The sequence below is a fragment of the Sus scrofa genome, chromosome 1 (assembly GCF_054392235.1).
Source record: "Sus scrofa isolate SSC_HxYL_T2T_F1_AM1 chromosome 1, Sscrofa_HxYL_maternal_Yorkshire_Landrace_v2.0, whole genome shotgun sequence".
In the NCBI taxonomy this organism is placed as follows: Eukaryota; Metazoa; Chordata; class Mammalia; order Artiodactyla; family Suidae; genus Sus; species Sus scrofa.
The window spans coordinates 218,438,609-218,457,114 of NC_139383.1; the positions used below are offsets into that span (position 1 = coordinate 218,438,609).

The following is an 18,506-nucleotide window of genomic DNA, read 5'->3' on the forward strand; positions in this document are numbered from 1 at the left end:
AAGACTAAGTGGGCCTGGAAAAGTATGTAGCATTCAAGTGTGTGACAAGCACTATGGAAGTGAATTTCAGTGAGTAAAGGAGTCTAGCAGAGCTTGCATGATGGCACCATAGACACAGATGCTATAACGGAAGACGAGCTAGATTATGGAAGGCCCACAGTGATTCTATTGCTCAGAGATGTTCCAGCACCAGAAAGCACATTTTATATATTTTTTTATCTCAGTAACTTTTGTTGGGTAAGGACCTGATGGGACAAGTGGTCAACTCTTCAGTAGAGGAAATGACAGGTTTTCAGAATAAAGACAACCCAATCTGTGAATGATTAGAGGGGACACTTGAATATTCTAGGGGCAGTGGGAAGAAATAAGTATCCATAGGAGGAAAGATGGGTTTTTAAATTTTACAATTATGTACAAGTGACTCTCTTAATTCAGTGCTGTACATTTTAGAGCTGGGAACAGAACTGAAGTGTCCAGGAGGCAGGTGTACCATGGGACTGAAGAAAGTAGGAAGTCTCAAAGTGAGCTGTGAGGAGTTCCTGCTGCTGGGGCTTCGATATCAGCATCTGAATCCCCCCTCTCCCAACATTGATTACATCTCCATCCGACTGGACCTCACAGACAGCAGGAGTAAGATCACGTACAAGGTAGCGTCTGTGGAGTTATGTGTCTGTGTCCTTAGCTGATTCTCAACAAGAGAACCAGTTCCATGGCAGGTGTTGGTGGGTGGGGGGAAGTTCTCATGCTGGCTCTATGCCAGGGAGTGTTCCTTTTGGTTGTGGGTAAAACAGCTCAGTGACTCATTGGAATTGCAGGCTTGATCTGCCAATAAGTGCTTAAAACAGTAGCTTTTGCACATAATACCAGATATAATTTCATTTCTCTGGCTCTCTTCTAGCTCTACCATCACTAAAGCAATTTAGAAAGGACTAGAATCAGGTCATGTGCTAACCTTCTCTCCTTCCCCTCAGTATTCTTCAGCTTCTCATTTCTGCTTTTGTAACATGTTTGATGCTTCTTTAACTTCTTTTCAACTTTACAGGAATCACAGCCAACTGAGTAAGGCCACAGCAACTGGGAGAAAGGGAGACCTCAGCCTCTTTTATGGTTATAGCAAAGTATATCAGTTTCATTCTTCCAGACTTGGACTTGGAGGACTGTGTTGTCAAGGAGGCAGCACCCACAGATTCCCCCATCATCTTCCAATCTCTCAAATTCTGCCCTTTCTTCCTCTTGATCTCTTCACATTGAAATGATGGCAGAAAGTGAAATCGGTGCAATGAAAGATTTGACATTCTGCTTTACTAAATCACATCCTCTATAATGTGTTTATTTGGGAGCTGGGGTGACTGTGAACCCACTGATACCACTCAGATTTTGTGCAGATTTAAGAAGATCCAAAATGACATTTGTGAAAGACCTCCATCTTTCAAAGGTTGACTTCTCACTAGGATTTCTCCTAAGAGTCTTCTTAGGATTTCTCCCAATCCAATGTTGAACTGTTACCACAGGGATGAATAAAACAAGAAATGCTGAGGTAATGATGAAATAGGATCATAGAATTTTATAATTGAAATTTGGAAAGGTTATGAGGTAGTCTGGTCAAATTGATCAGGTAAATCACCTGGGCAGCTTTGAAAGGATACATTGAGTCTAATGTGAAGACTTAAAGAGGATGACATTGGGCTGGGGTTGCCTGGGTTCAAAAGTTAACTTGCTGTGTGATTTGGACTTCATGCCTCATTTAAAAAAAGCTTAAAATGGCTATGATAATACCTACTTCTTAAGAGTAATTTACCTGTGAAATTGGATTGTTATGATCATTATACAACTATGGATGTGATAAAATCATTTGAGTAATAAAATGAAATTTAAAAAAAGAGTAATCAAAAGGATTAAATGAGATAATGCTTATAAAACACTTGGCATGAAGTTTGGTATGTATTTTGCTACTTAAGCCACTCAGTAAAAAACTGGTCATCAGCCAGGTTTGTAAATAATCCGTGTACCCCAGACCCCTTACTTTAATAGTGGTGGCCAGAAAAGTCACATACCTTGACCTATCCATGGCTGAGTCAAGACTAAACTCTCGGTTTCCTAACGACTAGTACATGTCTTCTGTATGCTTTGACATGAAACTCCCTTCACTTTCAATGCTTTCTTATCTCCAAATATATATATATATATATATATATATATATATACCTGTACTATTTTTCTTCCTAATTTATTTTTCTTCTTTTTCCTCTCTACATTGATTTAGGGCTTGTTTGTTTATATTTTCAGATCAGTTTATTAGGAGTTTCCCCTTTAAAATGATAATATAAAATGTTATATTGTTATTCTTATCATTATAACAATAATATTTATTAACAATAACAAATATTGTTATTGCTTACATTATCTTTTTATTTAAAATTTTTATTGTTAATTTTTTTAATGATTTTTTTCTGTTATAGTGCATCATCTTTTACTTCAATTAAGGTCTTTTAACATTTGTATCCATTATGTTAGTATGTTAAAAATAATATTTATATAGTCTTAGTGCTAGGTTTAATTGGTCTTATTGTTTAGCACTAGTCCTTTTATACTGTGATTTCCCCATTCTTGAATTTTTAAGTGATAAATCTTCAAATGTTCTTCAATGGCAGTAGAAGGCAAGATAGTCTAAACTTTGGCTGTCTCAGCATTTCACACATTTGTCTTTAGAAACCATGCACTTAGAAGGGGAAGGGCTTGTCGTCTTCTGTTTCTTGCATTTCTCTCTTTCTCTGAGCATTGCTGGCTACATTCTGAACTCCCAGGCTAGGGGAGGGAGTGGGAGATGGCTTTGAGGAGTGTTGGAGAGCAAGGTCTTATTTGACCAGGCATTGATGGAATATGACTTTGTGTTCTCTGAGTCTGGCAGCATTTCAAGCTGCTTCTTAGTCTCTGGGGCAATTTCATAGTCCCCCATCATGGAGGCCTCCTGTCTTGAGGGAATGCATTTCTAGTCTGATTGGCCAACTGCAGTTCCTCTCAAAGGTCCTGTTTGGATTTTGGTTTCTCGGAGATGTACTCTAGAGGTTAGTGTCCAGAATGACCCTCTATCAACCCTCTGTCCTACTTGCGCTAGATCTGAGAGCATGCATATACTCCTTCCTGCCGCAAATGGGGACTAGAGACTGATCCCAGCACAAATACCATTATTCTTCTGCCTCAGGCCACTTAATTTCCTAAAGTATGAGCCTAGCACCAGTCCTCTGTGTGCTCTGCCAGTAAAAGACACATTTTAAGCCTGGTATGAAGGAAACTCCTCTCCTGATACCTGAGACAGGGAATGTAGCTTTGTCTCACTCTTCCTCTTCATGGAGGAATTGGTGTTGGGGGTTAAGGGGGTGACTCAGCACAACACAGTACTTCTCTCTGCAGATAAATCTCTACCTTTTACCTCTTTCAGCCCTTTTAGATTCTTATAGTGGGTGACAGGGTTTTGGAGTATGGAATTGGTTCTAGGCAATTCGCTTGTAAATTTGGCCTATAGTGCCTGTGTTGCATTTACTTTGAAATCTATCATCTCTTGTTGGAACGTCCATGAGACTGAGCCAAGAATTCCATTTTTAACATTCTTTTTGTATACAGACGACAACTCCTATTTCAGTATCCAATGTTCCGCAGTACTGCCCTAACATGACTGATCATTAACTCTGGTTCTCTCAATTGTAGGGAACATCACATTCTGTGATAACGCAGTATCTTCTGCTATGAGGATACATCCCACCCATAGCATTTGTTGAGACCTCAGATCCCATGATGCAAGCTGTTGTCTTCTCCGGAGGTCTTCCAATGAGGGCCTTTCCCCACATAGCTCTCTCATTTGCAGAGGATGCATTTCTAGCCTGAGTAGTCACTTGCAATTTTAATTTTACATTCCTCACTTGGAGACCCAGCATCTTAACTAACTAGACAACCGAGCAACCATCCTTCAGTTGCATAAGTACCAAATTATGAAGACATTTTCCTTCATCCTGCCATTGCCACCTTTGAAACCACATGACAAGAAGTGTATGGGGCAGCTAGAGGAGATTGGTAGTGTGTGTCAGACACTACTAGTCTTTTACTTTGATTATTTCATTTAGTCCTCACTTAATACTTGGGGGATCGAGTGCTTGCGTTTTACAGGTAGGCGAAATCAGGATTTAGAAGTTAAATAACTTGTCTAAAGTCACATCAGTCACAAGGGCTGGATATAGAATCAAAAGCATAGTACCTTCTAGTGCCAAAATTGGTTCCCCTCCTCAACCCTGGCTATACATTAGTCATCAAAGAGCTTTAAAAATACCACTTCTGGGGGCGTGGGGTTCCACTGCGCCTCAGTGGGTTAAGAATCCAACTGCAGTGGCTCGGGTCACTATGGAGGCATGGGTTCAATCCCTGGCGCAGTGCAGGGGGTTAAAAGATCTGGCATTGCTGCAACTGTGGTGAAGTTAATCCCTGGCCCAGGAACTTCTGTATGTCGTGGGTGTGGCCATAAAAAGGAAAAAAAAAAAAAAAAGAAGAAAAGAAAAATACCACTTTTTTGGTCTCCTCCTTGGGAAAATTAAATTAGAACTTCTAAAAATGGAGCTTGGACATCAGTATGTGATGAAAACTCTCCAAATGATTCAGATCACAGCTGGCTACACCTTCTGGACTGTGGCTTTGTGTTATAGATTATACCATTAACCCTTCTGTTACAGCTTCATTTATATTATTTCCCCCTTCATCTTTTCTTCCTCCTTCAAAAGTCAGAGAGTGCGTGGTTGCCCGTCTATATCAGAGGTGGCATTCCTAATCAGATCCCACGGGCTGCATTCATGGCCATGTTTATTCTGGAAGTGGATCAGTTCATCTTGACCTCTTTGACTACATCAGTTCTGGACTGTGAAGAGGATGAGACCCCCAAACCCTTGCTGGTGTTCAACATCACTAAAGCCCCGCTCCAGGGCTATGTGACTCACTTGTGGGATCACACCAGACCCGTGTCCTCCTTCACCTGGAAAGATCTAAATGACATGCAGATCGCATATCAGCCACCAAACAACAGCCATTCTGAGAGGAGACATTATGAGGTAAGATGAGAGACAAAGCTGCCAGCCTATTTGGTATTCAGAGTTAAAGACCCACCTCCCTTGGCCTGCAGGTTAGCTTGTGTGCTCATGGCCTCAGAAGAGAATCCATCACTGTCAATCAGGATGCAGACCGGGCAGGTGATGCAAATGAGCAAGGCCGCCTGGAGGGAGGCTGTAGGGAATTGAAGAAAGAGCTGGCAATTTAGGAAGCAGCTGCAACTCAGCTCCAGTTGACCATTGCATGTGAGAATACAGATGCACCCAGTGTTGCTGTAGCTTTCCTTTGTCAAGAGAAGTTGGAAATCTATAATTTTTTTTTATAAGAATGTTTCCATTTTTTAAATACAAATGAATGTTTGTGCAAAACAGAAACAGACTCACAATCTGGAAAATAAATTTGTGGCTAAAGGGGAGAATGAAGGGGCGAAGGACAAATTAGGGGTGTGGGATTAATAGATACAAACTGCTGTGTATAAAGTAGATAAGCAACAAAGATATACTGTATAGCACAGAGAAACATAGCCACTATCTTGTAATAACTTGGAGTATAACCTGCTAAAATAATGAATCACTGTGCTGTATACCTGAAACTAATATAGTAAATCAACTATAACTCAGTAAAATTTCAATTTTGTTTTGTTTTGTTTTTGTTTTTTAGGGCCGTACTTGCAGCATATGCAAGTTCCTAGGCTAGGGGTTGAATTGGAGCTGTAGCCACTGGCCTAAGCCACAGCCATAGCAATGTGCAGAATCCCAGCCACATCTGTGACTTACACCACAGCTCATGGAAATGCCAGATCCTTAACCCACTGAGCGAGGCCAGGGATTGAACCAGCAACATCATGGTTCCTATTAGGATTTGTTGCTGCTGCACCATGAGGGGAACTCCAAAATTTCAATTTTCAAATAGAGAAAACATATTAAAAACTTAAAACATACTGGGTCAGCTGCAAAATATTTCTGAGGGCCACATTTGGCCTCAGGTTCACAGTTGGAAAACCCTGGTGCCCTTGACAGCCTTCCTCCATTACATAGAGCATGGAAGTTATTATTTATGTTGTTTTCTGTTTTTTTGTTTTTTATTTTTTTTTAAACTGGCATCCTAATTTTCATGAATAATGCTAATTTAGGATAAGAGGGGCTGTAATGTCATCAAATGAGATTCTCTCCTAATTTCACTATCAAACACTTTCCATCAGGAAAGTCCTTTTTCTATCTAATCTAAATCCCTTCTGCTGCTATTTCAGACTCTCTCTCCTCTTGATTTGTATTCAGTGGGAGTAGAGAACAGCTGGTTACAGACTTGTGCATAATAACCCTTCACAAACATATACACATACCAGCACGTTGATTGAAACAGGATGGAAAATTTAAATAAGCAGATTGATACAGACTTGGTTCAGGTTTATGGAGGAAAATGAGTGTCCCTGGGGTTATCAAATTGCTCTCCATCTAGTTTAAGGGTTTTCAGCATTTAGCCTCAAGGGCAGACAAAAAAGACTGTAGACAATAAATGTCATGCTTTGCCCTTGGCTTTTATTTCCTTCACTTCATAATAGTAAGTGGTAATTGCTTTTTTCTTTCCTGCTTTGCCTTCCATTCCTTCCATATGACAAAGAAATTTCTTATTAGACATCCAGTTTTACCTCAAGCTCACAAATACAACGCCACTCCTCTGGCTGCTTCATGTGTGTATTTTCTGGCCTTGCGCAGTGTCATCTTAAAGCAGAACCTGTTGAAATGTGTGATTCTTGTTTGTGTTTTAGAAGGTAACTTTCAATTTTCTCAGTGGAGATTCTGTGCTTTTCAGATTATGTAGAAGCTGCCTGGGGTGGGATTTCTGAGAGCAGAGTAATGGCCATTGTTCCTGAAGCTAGCTGATATTTCCCTTGGCTGTCACACCAAGGCAGTCTGTTCGTTTAAGCATGAAATTTCAAATTCACTTTATTAAGTCCTCCATTTATTTTAGAAGAAAGTTGCTTAGTGAGAACATAACATACAATTTCATATGGCTCAACCTAATACATATTTATATTTTACCTCCAAAATGATAATACCCACTTCAGTATAGTTTCATTTTCAGTCCATTTCTTTGGCACCCTTGAATCTGTTTTTGTTATGTACTGTTTGCTGATATGATGCTATCTTGTTATTTCTCTTATCCTCCCAAATGGACCACACATTTTTTTCAAAAATAGGTAGCATGCTTTCCATTTCTATGTTGTAACTTATCCTTCTCTGTCAGCACCTGGTGTAGCACATACACAGCATGTAATGAGTATATAACTGCACTTATTAGCTATGGATTTCATGGGAGCAAATAAAATCTAGATATTTAATAATATGTCTAATGGGACAGATGCATCTAGATTAGGATCTCCTAAAAGCAACTCCCCCTGAAGTGGATTATTTTTTTGTTGTGGGCGCTGTCCTTGTCATGCATGGTAGGATATTAATAGCATCCCGGGTCTCTGTCTGCTGGATGCCAGTCTCCCCCTCTCCCCCGCCCCCATACACGTACCCCCATTTTTTTTGGTCTTTTTGCCATTTCTTGGGCCGCTCCCATGGCATATGGAGGTTCCCAGGCTAGGGGTTGAATTGGAGCTGCAGCCGCCGGCCTATGCCAGAGCCACAGCAACATGGGGATCCGAGCTGCGTTTGCTACCTACACCACAGCTCATGGCAACGTCAGATCCTTAACCCACTGAGCAAGGCCAGGGATCGAACCCTCAACCTCATGGTTCCTAGTCAGATTCATTAACCACTGCGCCACAACGGGAACTCCACGTACCCCATTTTTGAAAACAAAAATGTTTCCAGATATTTCTAAATGGCTCCCAGGCAGATGAGATCACCCCCAGTGGAAAAACACTGCTCTAAACCCTATGCCTTTGAAAGAAGCTTGAGTGGTCTGATGCTGAATTGACATAGTCTCCAGAGAAAATGTAGTGACACATCCCAGCATAGTTACTTGTTTCATGCAAAGAAATTCTTTTCATGGAGAGGAAACTTTAAAAACACTGATACAACCTTAAAATCACTGATAAACAAAGGAACAGAACCTAGAGCCTGAAAAAGTGAGGTTAGGTTATCAAAAATAAGATCAGGCAACAGCAGAAATCTGAATCCATTGTGCCTCCATCTGTGGTGTTTCCCCCGGAAATAATGGCATTTTATAACTTGTCGATGTGTGGTTCATATGCAACTGTTTGTTTACAGGTGGAAGTGGAGGTGTATGACTTCTTCTTTGAAAAGAGCGCTCCTATTACAGTCCACATCTCCATTAGAACAGCAGATACAAATGCTCCACGAGTGTCCTGGAACACAGGTGAAGCCCAATATAGAAGTCAAACAACATAGCCCTGAAAGGAAGATAAGAAAGTATATGGGTCAGGAGAAAAAAGAAGGTTTATTCCCATTTTGCACATGAGGCAACTGAAACCCGGATAGTTTAAGGATATCGTGTAGTTGTTTTTTAATTTTTGTTTTTGTTTTGTTTTCTGTTTCTTACTGTCAGAGTGAGAAATTTAAATCCAGGATTCTTGTATCCTGAAACCAAGTTCCTTCTTCCACAGGAGAAAAGCCAAAAGACCCCTTTTTACCAGTTGAGGCAAAAAAGTGACTATTTGTGATACTGAGCATAGTTGGACTCAGAAAGAAAAAATCTCCAACTCAGAATTGTATAGAGGGATCAAAGGAAGATGTAGTCAGTAAACCATTGTTTTATTTTTGCATTGGGTTGTATGGAAAATTAAATGCACAAATGAATTTAAACTGCTTCATTTTTAAATTTTTATTTTTTGTTGAAGTATACTGACTTGGAATTTTATATTAGTTTCAAGTGTATAACATAGTGATTCATTTTTTTATATTTCCTGTGCTGTACATCCTTGTACAGGATTTTATGCATATGTACACTTGTATATTTCCCTGTGCTGTGCAATATATCCTTGTATAGGATTTTCAAAATCCCCTACCCTATGCTTTCCTTCCTTCCCTCTCCTGACTGGTAATGACCAGTTTGTTCCCTATATCTGTCTGTTTCTGCTCTTTTTTAAAAAATATTGAGTCATTTGTTTTATTTTTCAGACTCCACATGTAAGTGATAACAGAGTGTTTGTCTCTCTCTGTCTAACTTACTTTACTCGGTACAATACACTCTAAATCCATCCATGTTGTTGCAAATGGCAGAATTTCATTCTTTTTATCACTAATATTCCATCGTATATATAAACATTTTCTTTATCCATTCATCTATTAATGGACATTTGGGTTGTTTTCATGTCATGGCTATTGTAAATAATGCTGCTGTGAACAGTGGGGTGCATGTATCTTTTTGAATTAGTGTTTTGTTTTGGGGGGCGTATATACATACAAGTGTAATTGCTTGGTCATATGTAAGTCATATTTATATTCTTTTGAGAAACTTCTGTATTCTTTTCCAGAGTGGCTTCACCAATTTACATTCCCAGCAGTAGTGTATAAGTGTTCTCTTTTCTCCACATCCCCACTAATATTTGTTGTGTTTGTTCTTTTTGATGATAATAGTCATTCTAACAGGTGTGAAGTGATAGCTAATTGTGGTTTTAATTTGTATTTCTCTGATAACTAGTTATGTTGAGCATGCTTTTTTTTTTTTTTTTTTTTGGTCTTTTTAGGGTTGCACCTGTGGCATACAGAGGTTCCCAGGCTAGGGGACTAATTGGAGCTGTGACTGCCGGCCTACACCACAGCCACAGCAACGCCAGATCCGAGCCATGTCTGCGACCTACACCACAGCTCATGGCAATGCTGGATCCTTAACAAACTGAGTGAGGCCAGGGATCGAACCCACAACCTCATGGTTCTTAGTCGATTCATTTCCCCTACACCATGAGGGGAACTCCAAGCATTCTTTGGAAAAATGTGTTTTTTTTCCAGGTCTTCTGACCATTTTAAAATTGGATTTTTTTTTCTTTTCTTTTTCTTTCTTTCTTTTTGTTTTTTTTTTTTTTTTTTTTTTTTTGCTGTTGTCTGAACTGTGAATATATTTGGATATTGGGTAAGTTGTCTTTTCATTTTCATTTAGTTAATGGTTTCCTGTAACATCATACTAAATGGTAAAAAGTAAAAGCCTTTGCTGTGCAAAAGCATTTAAGTTTTATTAGATCCTATTTCTTTATTTTTGCTTTTGTTTCTTTTCCCCTAGGGGACAGATGCAAAAAAAAAAAATATTGCTATGATTTATGTCAAAGGGTGTTCTGCTATGTTTCCTTCTAGGAGCTTTATGGTTTGCAGTCTTATATTAAGGTCTTTAACCTATTTTGAGTTTATTTTTGTATAGGATGTGAGAAAATGTTCTAATTTCATTCTCTTACATATATCTGTCCCGTTTTCCCAGCATGACTTAATTGAAAGGGCTGTCTTTTCTCCATTGTATATTCTTGATTCCTTTGTCATGAATTAATTGACCGTTAAGTGTATAGGTTTATTTCTGGGCTCGCTATTCTGTACCATTGATCTATGTTTTTTTTTTTGTGCTAGTACAATACTGTTTTGATTACTATAACTCTGTAGTATAGTCTGATGTCAGAGAACAGGATACCCCCAATTTTGTTCTTTTTTCTCAAAGATTGCTTTAGCAATTCAGAGTCATTAGTAGTTTTACATAAATTCTAGGATTTTTTTTTTTTAAGTTCTGTGAAAAATGTCATGGGTATTTTGAAAGGGATTGCATTAAATCTATAGTTTGAGTCATATGGACATTTTAACAATATTAATTCTTCCAATCTATGAACATGGATATCTCTCCATTTCTATCATCTTCAATTTTCTTATCTTTCTATAGTTTTCAGAGTACATATCCTTTACCTTTTTGGTTAAGTTTATTCCTAGGTATCTTATTCTTTTGATGTGATTTTAAACAGGATTTTTTTCTTATTTTCTTTTTATGATAGTTAATCACTAGTTTATAGACAAGCAACTGGTTTATGTATATTAATCTTGTATCCTGCAACTTTACTGAGTTCATTTATTAGTTCTAATAGTATTTTTGTGGAGACTTTAGAGTTTTCTATATAGAGTATCATGTCGTCTGCAAATAGTGACAGTTACTTCTCTCGCATTTTTGGATTTCTTTTTTTTTTTCTTTTTTTCTTTTTAGTCTGATTTCTGTGGCTAGGACTTTCATTACTGTGTTAAATAAAAGTGGTGAGTGGTGAGAGCATGCGTACTTGTCTTTTTCTTGAATTTAACAAGAAGGCTTTCAGCTTTTCACTATTTAGTATGATATTAGCTATGAGTTTGTTATAATGACCTTTATTATGTTGACACATTTTCCCTCTGTACAAACTTTGGTAAGAGTTTTCATCATGAATGCATGTTTAATTTTATCAGATGCTTTTTTCCTGCATTTATTGAGGGGAAAATGTGATTTTTATACTTCATTTTGTTAATGTGGTATATCATATTGATTTATTTATGGATATTAAACCATCCTTGCATCCTTGTAGTAAATCCCACTTGATAATGGTGTATGATCCTTTTGATGTATGTTGAATTACATTTGTTAATATTTTGTTAAGGATTTTTGCCTCTACATTCATCAGAGATAGTGGCATGAAATTTTATTTTTTTGTAGTGTCTTTGCTTGGTTTTGGTATCATGATAATTGTGGCCTCATAAAATTAGGAGTATTACCTCTTTTTCAATTTTTTTTGAAAATAGTTTGAGAAGGTATTAGCTGTTTTTTTTTTTTTTTTTCTTTTCTTTCTTAACATGGTTGGTAGAATTCTCCAGTGAAGCCATCAATCCTGAATAGTTTTTTTTTTTTTTTTTTTTTTTGGACTTCAACTTCACTACTTGTGATCAATCTGTTTAGACTGTCTTTTCCTTCCTGATCCAGTCCTAGAAGAGTGTATGCTTTTAGAAATTTATACCTGCCTTATAGTTTATCCAATTTGTTGATAACTGTGCATTGTACTCTATATGATTTTTTAAAAATATCTGTGATATCAGTTCTTTTTAAATTTAATTTTATTTCATATTGGAGTATAGTTTATTTACAATGTTGTGCCAGCTTTAGCAGTACAGCAAAGTGAGTCAGCTATATGTATACATATATCCATTCTTTTTCAGATTCTTTTCACATATAGGTTGTTATAGAATATGGAGTAGAGTTCCCTGTGTTATGTAGTAGGTCCTTGTTGATGATCCATTTTATATATATTAGTATGTATATGTTACCCCCAAATTCCTAATTTATTAAAAATAAATAATTCCTCCTGTCCTTCACATTTTCACTTTGGTAACCATAGGTTTGTTTTTGAAGTCTGTGATTCTGTTTGTTTTTCATAAAGAAGTTCATTTGTATCATTTTTTTAATAAAAAACGGGGGGCACTCCTGTGGCATGTGGAAGTTCCTGGGTCAGGGATCAAACCCATGCCATAGAAGTGACCTGAGCTGCTGCAGTGACAATGCCAGATCCTTAACCCACTGCACCACAAGAGAACTCTCTGTATCCTTTTTATTTAGATTCCACATATAAGGGATATCATATGATATTTGTCTTCCTCTATTTGACTAACTTCCCTGTGATATCAGTTCTTACATCTCCTCTTTTATTTCTTATTTCGTTTATTTGAATCTTCTCTATTTTTCCTGATTAGCCTGAATAAAGACTTAGCATTTTTATTTAATCCTTTAAAAAACCAACTCTCGGTTTCATTGATCTTTTCTATTTTTTCCCCTCTATTTATTTCCTCTCTAATCTATATCATTTTCTTTCTTCTGCTGAATTTGGGCTTTGCTGATTCTTTTTCTAATGTCTTTAGGCAGTAGGATAAATTTTTTTTTAATTTCTTGAGATAAGCCTGTATTATTACAAATTTCCCCTTAGAACTGCTTTTCGTGTGTTCTACAGATTTTGGAGAGTTGTGTTTTTATTTTCATTTTTCTCAAAGTGTTTTCTGATTTCCTCTTTGATTTCTTCATTGATCCATTTCTTTTTAAATAGCATGTTTGATCTCCATGTGTTGGTGTTTTTCCCATTTTTCATCCTGCGATTGATATATACTTATTGACATTTTGTTGTTTTTGTTTGTTCGTTTTTGTTGCTCCTCTCTATTCTTTTCTTCTTCTAGTTTCCTCCCTGTGTTTGATGATTTTCTTTAGTGATATGCTTATATTCCTCTCTCTCTAGTTCTTATATGTCTATTGTAGGTGGTTGATTTGTGGTTACCTTGGGGTTCATGTTTGTTTGTTTGTTTTGTCTTTTTAGGGCCACACCCTTGGCATATGGAAATTCTCCAGGCTAGGAGTCAAATTGGAGCTGCAACTACCATACTGCAGCCACAGAAATGCCAGATCTGAGCCACATCTGCAATATACACCACAACTTATGGCAACAGCTGATCCTTAACCCACTGAGTGAGGAAAGGAATCAAACTTGCATCCTCATGTATATTAGTTGGGTTTGTTACCATTGAGCCACAATGGGAACTCTAGCGTCCATGCTGACCTGTAAATATTTCTACTTGTTTTTAACTGGTAGTCACTTATTTTTTAATTTTTTTAGCATTTTATATTTTACTTATTTATTTATTTTTCTTGTTTTATTATTTAATATTTTTCCACTGTACAGCATGGGGACCAAGTTCCTCTTACATGTATACATTTTTTTCCCCACCATTTGTTCTGTTGCAATATAAGTATCAAGACATAGTTCTCAATGCTACTCAGAAGGATCTCCTCATAAATCCATTTCAAGTTGTATCCAATAACCCCAAGCTCCTGATCCCTCCCACTTCCTCCCTTTCCCCCCAGGCAGCCACAGGTCTATTCTCCAAGTCAATGATTTTCTTTTCTGTGGAAAGGTTCGTTTGTGCTATATATTAGATTCCAGTTATAAGTGATATCATATGGTATTTGTCTTTGTCTTTCTGACTCATTTCACTCAGTATGAGAGTCTCTAGTTCCATCCATGTTGCTGCAAATGGCATTATGTCGTTCCTTTTTATGGCTGAGTAGTATTCCATTGTGTATATATACCACCTCTTCCAAATCCAATCATCTGTCGATGGACATTTGGGTTGTTTCCATGTCCTGGCTATTGTGAATAGTGCTGCAATGAACATGCGGCTGCATGTGTCTCTTTTAAGTAGAGTTTTGTCCAGATAGATGTCCAAGAGTGGGATTGCTGGGACATATGATAGTTCTATGTATAGTTTTCTAAGGTACCTCCATACCGTTCTCCATGGTGATTGTACCAGTTTACGTTCCCACCAACAGTGCAGGAGGGTTCCCTTTTCTCCACACTCTCTCCAGCATTTGTTATTTGTGGGCTTATTAATAATGGCCATTCTGAGTGGTATGAGGTGGTATCTTGTGGTAGTTTTGATTTGCATTTCTCTAATAATCAGTGATATTGAGCGTTTTTTCATGTGCTTGTTGGCCATCTGTACATCTTCCTTGTAAAAATGTCTATTCAGTCTTTTGCCCATTTTTCCATTGGGTGGTTGGCTTTTCTGCTGTTGAGTTGTATAAGCTGCTTGTATATTCTAGAGATTAAGCCCCTGTCCCTTGCATCGTTTGAAACTATTTTCTCCCATTCTGTAAGTTGTCTTTTTGTTTTCTTTTTGGTTTCCTTTGCTGTGCAAAAGCTTTTCAGTTTGATGAGGTCCCATGGGTTTATTTTTGCTCTTATTTCTGTTGCTTTGGGAGACTGACCTGAGAAAATATTCGTGATGTTGATGTCAGAGAGTGTTTTGCCTCTGTTCTCTTCTAGGAGTTTGATGGTGTCTTGTCTTATATTTACAACTTTCAGCCATTTTGAGTTTATTTTTGTGCATGGTGTGAGGGTGTGTTCTAATTTCATTGCTTTGCATGCAGGTGTCTAGGTTTCCCAGCAATGCTTGCTGAATAGACTTTCTTTTTCCCATTTTATGTTCTAGCCTCCCTTGTCAAAGATTAACTGACCATAGGTGTCAGGGTTTATTTCTGGGTTCTCTATTCTATTCCATTGGTCTGTCTGTCTGTTTTGGTACCAGTACCACACTGTTTTGATGACTGTGGCTTTGTAATATTTCTTGAAGTGTGGGAACATTACACCCCCTGTTTGGTTTTTGTTTCTCAGGATTGCTTTGGTGATTCTGGGTCTTTTGTTGTTCCATATAAATTTTTGGAGTGTTTGTTCTAGTTCTGTGAAAAATGTCCTGGGTAATTTGATAGGGATTGCATTGAATCTGTAGATTGCTTTGGGTAGTATGGCCATTTTTACAATATTGATTTTTCCAATCCAGGAACATGGAATATCTTTCCATTTTTTTACATCTTCTTTAATTTCTTTGATTAAAGTTGTATAGTTCTCAGCATATAGGTCCTTTACCTCTTTGGTCAGGTGTATTCCGAGGCATTTGATTTTTTGAGGTGCAATTTTAAAAGGTATTGTATTTTTGTATTCCATTTCTAATATTTCATTGTTAGTATACAGAAATGCAATTGATTTCTGAATGTTAATCTTATATCCTGCTACTTTGATGAATTTATTAATCAGTTCAAGTAGTTTTGGGATTGAGTCCTTAGGATTTTCTATGTATAATATCATGTCATCTGCGTACAGTGACAGTTTTATCTCTTCTCTTCCTATTTGGATGCCTTTTATTTCTTTTGTTTGTCTAATTGCTGTGGCTAGGACTTCTAAAACTATTTTGAATAGCAGTGGTGAGAGTGGGCATCCCTGTCTTGTTCCAGATTTGAGTGAGAAGGCTTTCAGTTTTTCCTCCATTGAGTATTATATTTGCTGTGGGTTTGTCATAAATGGCTTTGATTATGTTAAGGAATATTCCCTCTATACCCACTTTGGCAAGAGTTTTGATCATGAATGAATGTTGGACTGTGTCAAATGCTTTTTCTACATCTATTGAGATGATCATATGGTTTTTGACTTTTCTTTTGTTAATGTGATGTTGATGTTGATTGATTTGCATATGTTGAACCATCCTTGTGAACCTGGGATGAACCCTACCTGGTCATGGTGTATGATCTTTTTGATATGTTGTTAGATTTGGTTGGCTAAGATTTTGTTGAGAGTTTTTATGTCTATATTCATCAATGATATTGGCCAATAGTTTTCTTTTTTGGTGGTATCTCTGTCTGGTTTTGGAATGAGGGTGATGGTGGCATCATAGAATGTCTTTGGGAGTGTTCCTTCTTCTTCAACCTTTTAAAAAAGTTTATGGAAGATGGGCACCAAATCCTCTTTATATATTTGGTAGAATTCGCCTGTGAAGCTATCTGGTGCTGGACTTTTATTTGTAGGGAGTATTTTTATGACATTTTCAATTTCATTTCTAGGGATCAGTCTGTTCAGTTGGTCTGTTTCTTCTTGATTCAGTTTTGGCAGGCTGTAAGTCTCTAGAAAGTTGTCCATTTCTTCTAGATTGTCAAATTTGGTGGCATATAGTTGTTCATAGTATTCTCTTATGTTTTTTTGTATTTCTGCTGTATCCGTTGTGATTTCTCCTTTTTCATTTCTAATTTTGTTTATTTGGGTTCTTTTTCTCCTCTTCTTACTGAGTCTAGCCAGGGGTTTGTCAATTTTGTTTACCTTTTCAAAGAACCAGCTCTTAGTTTTATTAATTTTCTCTATTGTTTTTTGAGTCTCTATTTTATTGATTTCCTCTTTGATCTTTATAATTTCCTTCCTTCTGCTGACTTTAGGTCTTTTTTGTTCTTCTTTTTCTAATTCGTTTAGGTGGAGGGTTAAGTTCTCAATTTGGGATCTTTCTTCTTTTTTTGGAAATGCCTGTATTGCTATGAATTTCCGTCTGAGCACTGCTTTTGTGGCCTCCCATAGATTTTGAGAGGTTGTGTCTTTGTTATTGTTTGTCTCAAGGTTTTTTTTAATTTCCTTCTTGATTTCCTCATTGACCCACTGGTTTTTTTAGTAGCATGTTGTTTAGTCTCCATGTAGTAGGTTTTTTCTCATTTCTTTCCTTGTGGTTGATTTCTAGTTTCATGCCATTGTGGTCAGAGAAGATACTTGAAATAATTTCTATACTTTTAAATTTGTTGAGGTTACCTTTGTGTCCCAATATGTGGTTGATTCTTGAGAATGTTCTATGCGCACTTGAGAAGAATGTGTATTCTGATTTTTTTGGATGTAGTGTCCTGAAAATGTCAATTAAGTCTAACTTTTCTATTGTTTCCTTTAGGATCTCTGTTGCTTTATGGGTTTTCTGTCTAGAGGATTGGTCCATTGGTGCAAGTGGGGTATTAAAGTCTCCTGCTATGATTATATTCCCATCAATTTCTCCCTTTACATCTGTTAATATTTGTTGTATGTATATGGGTGCTCCTGTATTTGGGGCATATATGCTGACAATAGTAATATCCTCTTCTCGGATGGATCCTTTAATCATTAAATAGTGTCCTTCTCTGTCTTTCTTTACATCTTTTGTTTTAAAGTCTATTTTGTCTGATATAAGTATTGTAACTCCTGCTTTCCTCTCATGTCTATTGACATGAAATATTTTTTCCCACCCCTTCACTTTCAATCTATATGTGTCATTTGCCCTGAGGTGAGTTTCTTGTAGGCAGCATATTGAAGGTTTTTGCTTTTTTATCCAATCTGCCACTCTGTGTCTTTTGATTGGAGCATTCAGTCCATTGACATTGATAATTGATAGATGATTATTTATTGCCATTTTAAACCTTGTGTTCCAGTTGATTCTATGGTTCTCCATTCTTCCTTTCTTTTTTTGGTTGGATGATCTCCGATTATTTTCTGCTTGAGTGTTTTGTTTTGTTTTGTTTTTTCATTTTTTGCGAATGCAATTTTGGTTTTGGCTTGTGGGTGCCCTGTTTTTTAAGTATGCTAACCCCTTCCTATAATTATGTGTTTTAGCCTGATGGTCCTGTAGGTTCTCATTACTATACTAAAATTAAAAAGAGAAACAAACAAACAAAAAATTTTTTTTAACAGAGTCTATTAATTTCCTTACTTCCCTTGCCCACATTTTATGATTTTGATGACTTTTTTTTTCTTTTTAATTTTATTTTGATTTAAACATGTTCATGGTTAAATCTGTATGCTGGTTTATTTGAGTTACTGCTCTCTGATTGTGGTTTCCTCAATCATCCTTTCTTTTTGGTTTAGAGAAGCCCTTTCAATATTTCTTTAGCCTGGGTTTTGTATTGCTGTATTCTTTTAGCTTTTGTTTGTTGGAAAAATTTTTTGTTTCTCCTTCTATTTTAAATGATATTCTTTCTGGATAGAGTATTCTAGGTTGCATATTTTTTCCTTTTTGCACTTTTAAGTATCTCTTGCCATTCCCTCCTGGCCTGTTGAGTTTCTGTAGAGAAATCAGCTGATAACCTTATGGGGGTTCCCTTATAGGTAACATTCTGCTTTTCTCTTGGGTATCTAGGGTATCTTT

The 18,506-nt window shown here is 37.0% G+C and overlaps 1 protein-coding gene across 24 annotated transcripts in view; it reads left to right on the forward strand.

Annotated features, from left to right (window-relative positions):
* FREM1 (FRAS1 related extracellular matrix 1) overlaps positions 1-18,506 on the forward strand; it is a 185,180-nt gene that overhangs the window by 32,124 nt on the left and 134,550 nt on the right. For 17 of the 24 annotated variants that reach the window (XR_014821316.1, XR_014821317.1, XR_014821303.1 and 14 more), the window contains 3 exons: positions 451-647; positions 4,767-5,090; positions 8,310-8,418. Coding sequence is in view for 11 of the 24 variants with exons in the window: in XM_021063573.2 (XP_020919232.2) it covers positions 451-647; positions 4,767-5,090; positions 8,310-8,418 (630 nt within the window). In the remaining 13 variants the exon portion in view is untranslated. Of the gene's footprint in view, positions 1-450; positions 648-4,766; positions 5,091-8,309; positions 8,419-18,506 lie in introns of those variants that run through there. The other 7 variants (XR_014821338.1, XM_021063579.2, XM_084985039.1 and 4 more) reach the window with 3 other exon arrangements.